Below are 11,360 nucleotides of genomic sequence, written 5' to 3'. Positions count from 1 at the left end.
GTGAATTTACAGAAGCAGAACAAAGAACTGATTAGCTTTTTGATATAAATTCCTCAAATTTCCTCTTCATTCCCCCCTTTTGATGCCCCTCTACTCTTGGATGCACATGTGCACACACACCTCAACTGTCTTCCATGTGCACATAACTGTACGCACACTCCGGCCTCTTCTCTCCCCTGTGCGCAAATGTGCACCACCTTACCGCCCTCTCCATGTGCACACGTGTGCACCCCACCTCCTCCTGCTCTTTTCCTGTGCACGCACATGTATACATCCCATTGATTCCTCTCCCTCGCGCACCGCAGCATAGGATCGCCTGTCCCTGAGTCTTTATCCCAGGTCCGCACGCACGTACACGCGCACGCGCAACCCATCCCCCTCGGAGTCCAGCGCGGGCCTCTGGGGCGGGAGGAGGAGGAGGAGGAGGGAGCCGAAGGCGCGAAAACGCGCGCAGGCGCGCTGCGGGAGCTGGGGCCGCCACCCACGTCACCGCGCCGCGCACGTTACGCCGCCCGACGCCCGCTCGGCAGGGTGAGCCCCGCGCCCGGCGCCTCGCAGGGCAGGACCCCGGGCCGGAGCGCGCGCCGGGAGTGCCTGCGTGTCCGTGTCTGCGTATCCAATCCTGCGTATCCGTATCCGCGCCCTCGTGTCTGCCCCCGCGTGTCCGCGCGCTTACCGCCAGTCAGGTGCGGCGGGCAGGGGGCCGACGAGGGCCGGGGTCCCGGGAGGGGCGCGGACACGCGGGGAGCCCACCGGTCTCCTGTCCTCCTTCCCCACCGTGTGTGCGCTACCCTCCCGGCTCTCCGGCCTCCTGCCCCACTTCACGGCGCCGCCGTCGTGGGCTCCCAGGTGACCTGGCCGTGGGGTCAGGGGTCCCGGATTTCCCTCGGGGCCTGCAGGTGGCCTGCAGGCGGAACAGCAGCGCCCGCATCTGCACCCAGCGGGAGTCGAGATCTGCCCAAGCGCATGGGGTCCGGGAGTCCGGGTTGCGTGGGGGCTGGCGCTGACCCTGACTTGGCCCGCCCGACTGCCGGTTCCGGCGCGCGGGAGGCACTCGCAGCGAGGCGGCCGCGGCCTACTGACAGGCCAGAGGCAGGACCCCGGAAGCCCACCTGTCAGAGTTACTGGCCGGCGGGGTGGGCTTGGGAAGGGAGCCAGCGGAACTGAAGCATTCCTTGGGGTGCGCGTTTGCGCAGGGACAGCGGGGCTGCGCCCGGGGGGTTGGTTGGGGATCCCCAGCTGCGCCCTGCGTGCGCGGGCGCAGGCTGAGTGCCAGGCCCGGTGCCAGGCCCGACCGGGTGTGGGGTCTTTGTGTGGGCATCGAGGAGGAGGAGGGTCTGCCGCGAGCCGGACTGGGCATCCTGGTGTTGGATGCATTTCCATTCGTTGAGATGGCTTTTAAATTCCCAGGTGTGGGGTTTTTTGCCAGCTGCGCTTTAAGGATGGAGTGTGGGTTTGGAAAGGAAGGCGCCTGCCAGTTGGAGGGGCAGTCAGGATGGTGGTGGTAGTGGGGGAAATGTTGATATTTTATTACCTTTGTTTTACAGTCTTACTCGTTTCTTGTTTTTCTTTCCCTCTTACCAGAAAAATTTTTCTTCTCTGGAGGGTGAACATTTATAGCATCGATTTCACGGATCTGGTAACATGGCAAAAGATGTAAGTATATTTGCTTGGTTTTACAGATGTTTGCCTGGCACTACATCCTTTGTAGTTTTCCCACTTTATTCCAGAATGCCTACGCAAACTATAGTACTGTTTATTTTCAGACTTTTAAAGCAACTGAAACAGGATAAAGGTGAAAAAGATGAAAGAAATGTAAAAGCTTTTACAGAGATGTATGTCATTTGCTTCTACACTGGACGATAGACATTGCATGAGGCTTAAATGATATCACTGACTTTTTCTTCATCTTTTCAGACTGTGTCACCTTCTGCTTTTGAATATTTTTTTGTGGAAGGACACCTGTGTTCATTGAGATGGAGGGCTGGGACCAGGGGTGACTGGTCATGTGCAGAATGACCCTGAGCACCTATTTTGTGGAGAGTGTAGAAGTTAATTCACATTTGGTTGACTGAGAGCTAAGTGCTTGTTTTGGCCACTTTTTTTCCTCAGAGAAATGAAATATGGTGATTAATGAAATGTGAAAAACCCCACTTTAGCTTGCTTTATATTTGTCATCAAACAATAGAATATACTGAATAATTTTTTAACTTGTTCCAAGAAATAGCCTTTTAAGTCTAAAAGCATAGTTTATATTATTGGTTACATAGTTCTTACCTATACTTTGTAATATCAGTTGAAGTCACTGAAACCCCAGTTGTAATGTTTCTCAGAATGCATTGTTCTGTAGACATTAGTGAGAAGAAGCTGTTTATTTACTTATTTATTGCACAGAGTTGTCAGTGTAGCTCAGATAAACCTCATCTGCCTGAAACACAACTAGAGGAAGTAAAAATGTGTCCGCATCTATGGAACCAAATAATAGGCGTTATGCCTTTCCATTAGTTCACCAGTTTTAATATTCTCTAAAATGTTTGACAGAGTGCCTCAGGCTCTCACTGTCAGGCGTGCACTCACATTTGACTCCTGTCTTCCAGCGCTGGATTTAATTTGGTAGAGAGTGTGTATGAATACACAATTGTGTCCTGAGTGGTGTGTTTTAAGTGAAAGTCGTAATTCATATATGTTAGGTTGATTTTATCATCTCTAATTGCATTTGTCAATGGCTGTGCCCTGTTCTCTGGCATGCGTGCCCTGAAGAAGCAAGACAGGTAGTGCGTACTCAGTAACGGATTAATTAGGTATCTTTAAGATGGTGTTGCTGGACCCCAGTACACTGTTAGAGTGTAGTTCTGGGATTGTGTGTTTTAGGGAACTGGGTTTATTTGTCCTTTTTAATTAATTAAGGGAGAGAGAGTGACTCCTTGTTTGAGAGGCTCTCTTTGATTTCTTCTTGGCCTTTGGGGGAGATAAAGACATATCGAGGCCACTGCTGTCTGGTTGTAGGGAGAAGGACTCGTAAACAACCTTTTCTGACGGTCACCGAGAACCAGCCCTGACAAAGCCCCTGCAAAACGTGGGGCAGCTGAGGGCCGTCTAGTGGCTGGGTGGTGGGGTCGTTCCCCTGGAGTGGATGTTGGGTCATAGGTGCTGTGATGATAATGGGGTAGTTCAGGCTGAGAAACAGCATAAGGAGAAACAGAAGTTAAGTGGCCATCCCTGTCCTGAGAGCTGTGTGATGTCAGGAGTGGCTGGAACCATGTTTCACCAGGGCTTGTGGATCAGGCTGGAAATGGAGACTGTAGCCAAGTAAAGGCATTTTGCTTTACTTTGGCCTTTTCTCTAGTTACCTAATTTTTTTTTTAAGTCGGGGAGTGACATTCGATTTTGGAAAGATGACTTTGGCAGCCAGTGTTAGAAGGGAAAGCAGCAGTCATTAATTTAAGCAGTGGCACTTCAGTTTTTCTTAGGTGTAAGATCAAAGTCCATAAGCACAGGTGGGAGCAAGACCTTTGAGATAAAGGGTGTGGGCTGGGACCCCAGCTTTGCAGAGCTCTAGGAGCTCCATGGGAGGCTGAAGGGGGCTAGAGTTAGGTTTTGGGGGTTACATTGGAGGACAAACTTAGGAGACCAATGAGGGGTCAGTCTGGCAGATTTTGGTGAGGGGCATGAGGGAAAATGGTATGGCAGCTTCCTACCTCCAGTGGAGGTCCAGGGGGGCCAGCAGGTTTCAGGGGTGCAGCTGGAGAAATCACTGGTTGGGAGTGAGCCTGTGGACTGAGAATGAAGGGGTGATGGGTATGGGTGGGTTTTAAAGGTCAGGAACCACCCTATGTGGGAGAGGCGAGTTGGAGAAGAGCCTGGGGCAGCAGGTCAAGGGGCAGCGATGGCTGTTCCCTTGACAAGCGAGCTGGATTACATCTGTGCCAATGGGCAGTTTTCTGGGCACGGACGGCTGTTGCAGGCTAACCTGCTCACTGAACAGTATCTTTGGTCTGAGGGGGCCTGTTGTCATCTAGTCTTCCTGGAAGACTAGGAGTTTTTCACCCATCTTGTTGTAGATGTATCTCAGATGAGAATTCTACACAAGCCAAGCCCATTGGTTCCTATGTACATTTTATCTGCATTAGTTCTCGGTATGTGGGGTTGAGGTGGAAACACCTGAAATAATGAACACCCATGCTCCTTTTGCTTATGCATTCATTGTTTGCTATTTATTGAGTGCCTATGCCCAATGATGAGCTTCTGGCCAAGTTTGTAGCTCATGGGAGGTGGCTGTTGTCGGGTAGGGTTTTGGGGCCCACTCTAGGAAGCAGTGCCATTTACACTGAAACCAAGATGAGGAAGAGAGCCAAAGTGGGTGTGCGGGGATCAGGGAAGAGCATGGAACTGGGGTCTCCATGTGTGTGCTCTGGCACCAACTGTATACCTTATGTCTTTTTCTAGAACACAAATATTCGTGTGTTAATAAAAGATCTAGATGAAACGCTGTGATTCTTTTATTAAAAAACCCCTTGCTTTCCAGCAATGTATGAAAATAAGCCTGGTTTCTTGGTGATTAGCAGTTAACATTTCATTTTTAAAGTGTGCTTTTTCAGCTGGAGGTATGTTTAAAATGGCAGTAATGAATGGGCTGCTGTGAGGCGACCTCAGGATTATTTCCTGTCTGTCCTCCTACTTCTCTGGTTTTACTCTCACCAGACAGAGAAGGGAGACAGTACCTGGAGAGGTGTGGTGAGAGGGCGGAAACTCAAGCATCTTGTGGACCCAAGATGCCCACTCCTGCCTGTGTTGGTGAAGCCAGTAGGCCCAGCATGCGAAGCAAAGATGGGAATGGGCTGCAGGTGATCAGAGCCTTTGCTCTTGCCTTTAACATTCATTTATTTGAATCGAGTTAGTATGTGCTTGAGGCGAACACTTCAAAATGATAAAGGTTCAGATTCAGTATTCATACACAGTGTGGAAGGGAGGAAGCAGAGAAGGAAAGATGCAACAGCACAGAAGTAGAGTAGAAGTTACAAAGGCCCCAAGTGTGATGACTCCCAAAGTAACCACTAGCAACAATTTTGGGGGTCACTTACAGAAATTTAATATAAGAGAATTATCAGCTGCTATTGGCATTTGGGGCAAGAATTTCCTTGCTGTGGAGGTTGGCCTACACAGTGACAGTGGTCCCATCCCCAATAGTGAAAAAGCCTTTGAGGCCACCACTTGTATTTGCCAACACTTTGGGGGTAAGTGCAGTCTGGAAGAGAACTACAGATTTGGTCATTAAACTTCCCCAGGTCTTCCATCATTGCTGTCACAGGATCTGCTGACCCCCATGGCAGTGGTGGGACTCTCTGGCTACATGAAGATTATCCCTTTGTACTCACACCTGAAGACCAAGAACATCCTTAGATGAGGAATGTTTTTCCACAGTTTCTGTAGTGAAAAATCTAGATAGGTCAAAGGGAATGATGCCGTGCATTTCAGTTGCTGCTTGGGAATTGCTTGGATCTATGCTCCTACAGCTGTAGGCCTATTCCCTTCATTATGGGCTCTTCCAGACTGCACTTACCCCCAAAGTGTTGGCAAATACAAGTGGTGGCCTCAAAGGCTTTTTCACTATTGGGGATGGGACCACTGTCACTGTGTAGGCCAACCTCCACAGCAATAGGTGAAAAATCTAGTTTATTGTTTATTGATTTATAAAACCAGGTATCTGTAAATTTTATTTTGTGCCAACCACAGGTCCCATGAACACAGGTCATGATTGGGAAGATTTGTCTTGCTGAGAGTGCAATCACAAATTTAGCACTGAGGAGGAATCGTAAAGCTTGAAAGAAAACTTTAAGGGAAAGATGAACATTATAGTTTTTAAATACATATTCATTGTGTTAAAGATAACAATTATGTAAAGTAGCAAATGGAAGGCATCCGACATGCATGTGTGTGCACCCATGTGTGTGTGTGTCCATGCCTGGGCTGCTCCCCTCTCCCACTGTCTCTTTCTCATCTTTAGCTCCCGATGAACCTTTTGGTGCTATTAGCATTTGGAAATCTGTAGTTATAAGATAAAAGCCCTAAATGGTGGCCATAGTGCTTTTAGAACTGGAGCTGGAAGGGGCAGTGGGTGAGAGAGTATGGCCCCCAGAGGTTCAAGTACTTTCTTAAGGTCACAGGCAGAACCCATGTCTCTAGCTCCCAAGGCTCTGAATTCCTCATGGCCCTGGAAAGGAGGAGGAGCACAGCATTGCCTCTGTCTCCACTGGGGAGATTGTGTTCTCATCCTTGCTCAATACTGAGGTCTATAAAGAACAGGGAGTTGGATAGTTGATTTATAAAGTCACAGAGGTGCAGGCAGATGTTGAATTGTTGGTTAACAGACTTTGGTGGATATTCCCAGACCCCACCTCTCCACACTTTGGATATGATTGTGGAGCGACAGCCTGGCTCAGCTAGAGAGTACTTACATAGACAAGAGTCTACTGGCCCTGAGCATTTGGCCAGAAGACATCCTGAGGGAGGAAGATCCCAACATGACCTCAGGCTGGGGCCATTTCATTACTGGGACAGCTCCTGGCAGAAAGGGTGGCTGTGTAAGTACCTATTCAGAGTTCATAAGCCTCAGTTTTGAAAGCTGGTCTATGAGTCTACTTGTGTTCTGTGAGTTTATGGAAAAATCCCTAAATTGTATTATTGAGAGCTGGGGAACAGAAAAATGCATCCTAAGCTTTTGAAGGATGCTATAATGAGGCCTGGTTTAATACCAATAGGAGACTAATGAGCTTATCTAAAAATACATGTCCTGAGTATCGTTTTACAGACCTAGACCTCGATGATGAAATTCAAGGCTGAAGAAATAAACTTGGTATAGCAATAACCTACTGTTTCCTCCAGTCTGTTCTGGGAACAGACGCTAATTCGGTCATTTAGTACAGCCTTTTCTTTTGCCTAACCTCAAAGAAACAGCTTCACATTTGAGACTGTAATGAATTTGGCTTACTCAGATTTAAATAGAGAAGAAATCTATGATGGTCTGCTTGTGTTTGCAATGGGCTTTTCATGTTTCAGAATTAATTTTTTTGTATGTGGAATAAAATTGGAGAAACTCTGAGATGGTATTAAAAAGCAGAAAGTTGCAGCTTAATTAAAAGTGTTGCCCTAAAACATCTCACTTTAAAAGAGGTATTATATGAACACCTGATGTAAAATTCAAAAGATAAAAAGGATATCTTTTCCTCTCATGTAATCAGCCCTTGTTTAGCTCTGTACTTTTGGTATGTAAAACATTTTCTTCATAGTTCATTGTGAAACAATTAGGAAATTTGCCTGTGGTATTGATGCATAGCCTGACTTGCAGTATAACTTCTAGATGATGTTTTCCTCACATAATCACCTTTTCAAAGAGCTCTTTCTCAGTTTTTAATAAATTATATTATTTTTCAATGTAGAACTGTTGGAAAATTCTCATTTGTAATTGATTGATACCTGGCTTCTCTTACCTGCAGTTTCATACTATTTTAGGAGGGACTGGGTTTCTAGGGAAGAGTGAGCAAGGATGGGTCAGAGATGGCACATGACCCATACATGTCATGACCCTGTGGATCTTCTTGAGGGCATGAGGGTTAGACTTCTGGGATATATGTCATCTGGGATGTGGGATGTCAGCATTGACTGAACTAGGGGTGGGACTCACCCCAGGTACCTTCTAACTCAAATGATTATCATTAGGGTGTTGGTCATGAATAGTATGGATGCTTTTTCTATATGGCATCTGGCCTGGAAAGGAGTCTGCTGTCAGTGAATATTTGCTGACTGGCTGCAACTTCTTCAGACTTGACACTGTGTGAGGACTTGTATTTGGAGGCCGACTGTGGCTTTTCAGTCGTTGCCCAGTTCATGGGTGCTATTTAGATGTTCTAAAGATGATTTGGAGACTCCAAAATGAATAGCTATGTTTACCTCTTCCTATTAGAATCTGTTGTTTGAACTTAGGACCCTGTTTATCAAAATCCTGTTTTTACATGAGTCATTTTTAAGGAGAATTCTAGTATGATGGAATCAAACCACTGTGCATCCTCAGGTCCTAAAATGTAGCATTTTAGAACACATACTTGAAATGTGCAACCTGGTATTCTCTTAATAACATCACGTCACTAGGGATCTAAGGAGACAGAGTGAACTTCTCTGCTAGGCAATAATAACCCAGAAGGTAATTATGCCTGTAAGTCAGAAAACCAGACAGTCCAGAATCGATGTTTCCACTGCCTGCGAGCCGAGCTTTGTCTTGTGCCTTCCCTGCCCAGGTGACAGGTGTGTTGGCCTTCATGGTCATGCTGCAGAGGAATTCATCATTCCCAGGTTGTTCTGCAACTGCTTTCTATTCTCAGCATAAACTATGAGTTTTGTCTTTATTAAATCACAGTCCTGTCATACCAACAAGCTTTTCTGTCACAGATTTTCCATTTAGCAAAATTTCCACAAGAAAAAGTTCAAGTAATATTTCTTCTGTTTATAAAAGTAATATTAATTGTATAACAGAGTTCTGGGAAAGCAAAAAGAAGAAAAAAAAATCATTGACTAGTATCTGAGAGAAATTGTTGGGATTTTGTAGTATTTTCTTGTTGGATTTTTATTTAGTTATAGAATAAAGGCATGTTTCACAAAGATGTAAATGTACTGTACATTTTTAATCTTCCTTTTCTCTTTAAAGTATTGTTAGTATTTTCCCAAGTCAGTCATTTTTTTTAACCACATTTTTAGCAGCCATACATTTATTTGACTTTTTGGGAAATTATAGATAGTTATTGAAAAAGTAAGTTAAACTGGGAAATAGTAAAAAATGATACATACCTAAACATATCATTTTAAATTGAAACAAATCTGTATTCATTCCTCAATTCTTTTGGCTATGGAGTGAAAGTCCTTTTATGAAAGTGAATGGGTCCACTTATTTGAGTCTTTTACATAAACCGCACCCATAATATCCAGTTTTGATTTCATTAGAATGGATAGAGACCATAAAAGGCATTTAAAGACACTGATGCAACTCTCCAGATTGTTTGCAGTTTTTCCCAGGTTTTTAATAACAAATACAATTAGCACAAATAGACTTTTAGAGATGAACAGCTGAACGTTAGAGAGCATGCTGTTGAACTTCCTAGAGCACAGATGTGCAGATTATTTGAGAAAGTCCTGAAAGCTGCCACCATCTTATAGGAGCGTGAAGAATATCAATTCATTTGATGAATCCTGTATTCCATTCTGGATGTGCCTTAACTCCCTAGTCCCTAGCACTGGGCAGTGGTTTCCAATTAAATCTTAAATTTGAACAAATCAGTGACGATATCCCAGTATTCTTGAAAGTGTAATTCTGTGTGGATGTGTGTGGCTGTGTGTGGATGTGTGTGGGCATGAGGACGTGTGAATGTGCAGTGCATACATACACTGTCTTTGAGATGTTATCAGATTACTTTCCAAAATGAGTATATCAGTTTATACTTAGTTCTACCAGATTGTAGGAGAGAGCCCAATTTAACATTCCCTTTTCAACATCAAGTTCGATAATAATGATAATTAAAAACTCACAAAACTTCCTTCATTTGATAGGTGAAATTTTAAATGGCATTGTGTTTTAGTTTGCATTTTTTAATTTAGAAGTTGTATGTTTCCTTTTTAAACATTGTTTCACTGTGAATTGATGAACAAATCCTATGCTCATTTTTCTGTTCAGATATTTCCAACCGATTTGCATCCACTCTATAAATTAAGGGTATTAAATCTTTATCATTTCACAGCAAAATGTTAACATTAGTTTGCTTTTGCCACACAGCAAGGATTGTAAATATTAAATATGAAACCTATGAAGAACACACCTTAAATTTATACCTTGAATTTTAACCTTAAACACAGATAGTTTTTAAGTAGTTTAAATGTTTTTCCTTCATTTGATTGATTTGTTTATACATGTTCATCTTTATTCAGTGTGATCATCAAGAATCTTTGAGGCCCAAATTCACAATAATAGTCTGTTCTTGTCACTTTTTGGGCAAATGATTACAGCACAACATAAGAATAGCCCATCAAATCGTTCTAGCTATTGCATAGTATTTTATTTCCTAGCATTGGTCTTATTTTTCTCTTGTTTCATTTTCTTTTCAGAAGAATCAGAGTTTGAATGAAAATATCTCATGCCACCTGTACTGATGGAACCTAAATCCTATTTTGCAGGGAAGAAGGATGACAAGGGAGATACTTTTGAGAGAATTTAACCTCTGCCTTATTTCATAGCTGAATTTGGGGATCAGTGATAAAGCCACACTTATCTTTGATCTGGTGTACTTCTAGATTAATCCATATATAGAAGTTACTTATTCTTGGAGATTATTATTACGTTAGTATTTCTTTTGAAAATGTGTTGTTTTTTAAATTTAGGGACCTTGTTTGAAGTGATATACAGCATAAAATATAAATATTTGCCTTGATATTGTCCAAATAGTGAGTTAAGATGTCTATGGATTATCAGGGTATTTCATCCTGATGTTTCCCTCCCCCAAAACACGCACACGCGCACACACACTCACACACTCCTTACCTCTCTCCCTCCCTCCTTTCGGTAGGAGGGAAGTCACAAAATTAAACAAACTCATGAGGTTTTGTAACTCCAGAGAGCTTTGAAATCCTGTCTGTAGACTTAGGTGTTGCAGAGTGCTGCCAGGCCGGAAGTGGAGCCTACGGGGGTGGGGGTGGGGGTGGGGGGGGCGCCTTCCTCGCATGCAAGTAACTCCTTATTTCCTTAACAAACTGAAGTCGCTCTTGTGGCAGCTAGGTGACCAAAGAACCTAATTCTTACTTTAGGGATGGGAAGGAAAAAGAGTTGGCTAGTGAGGAGGTGGGTTTCTTTGATGATGTAGCCCCCGACCTCTTGTGCCGAGGTGATGGTGGGTCCATCCTTCCCAGCCCACAGACCTTTGTTTGAGTGACACATATTGATAGTGGTGGACGGTGGTTGTAGAAATTGCCTATTTTGTGTTTTTGAGCGCTCCTTTCCCTAGGAAGGGAAAGAGGTCGATGGTGGTGCTTTTCTTGTTAGAGCACATAATGCAGTAAGAGCTGCTTGTCCCCTGCCGTCTGCTACCCATCTGGACCCCATGCATCCTTCAGACTCTGGGCCCAAAAGGCTTCAGGAGCCTGAGAGTTGGGGAGGAGCCCTGGTCCTCGTTCAAGCCTCAGCCTTGGATGGCTTAGTTTTTGTGAAGAAGAATTAGGTTCTTTGTGAAAAGAAGACAGTGTCCTGCAGTAACTTTTCCAGTAGAGAAGTCAGATTAGTGTATTGTTATTTTTAACTTAGCTAATAAATGAATATACTAGATAAG

General features: G+C 44.4%; 1 protein-coding gene across 5 annotated transcripts in view; it reads left to right on the top strand.

Moving 5' to 3' along the window:
* Window positions 1–508: 508 nt before the first annotated feature.
* The window catches only part of TFDP1 (transcription factor Dp-1), a 45,023-nt gene continuing 34,171 nt past the window's right edge, over window positions 509–11,360 (top strand). For 2 of the 5 annotated variants that reach the window (XM_016151950.2, XM_016151948.2), the window contains exons 1-2: window positions 538–686; window positions 1,585–1,656. In XM_016151950.2, the coding sequence (XP_016007436.1) occupies window positions 1,645–1,656 (12 nt within the window). In that variant the 5' untranslated portion in view covers window positions 538–686; window positions 1,585–1,644. The other 3 variants (XM_036228778.1, XM_016151949.2, XM_016151952.2) reach the window with 3 other exon arrangements.

This window comes from Rousettus aegyptiacus, unplaced genomic scaffold (genome assembly GCF_014176215.1).
Source record: "Rousettus aegyptiacus isolate mRouAeg1 unplaced genomic scaffold, mRouAeg1.p scaffold_m13_p_11, whole genome shotgun sequence".
NCBI lineage: Eukaryota > Metazoa > Chordata > Mammalia > Chiroptera > Pteropodidae > Rousettus > Rousettus aegyptiacus.
This window is presented reverse-complemented; position numbering and strand designations above follow the sequence as displayed.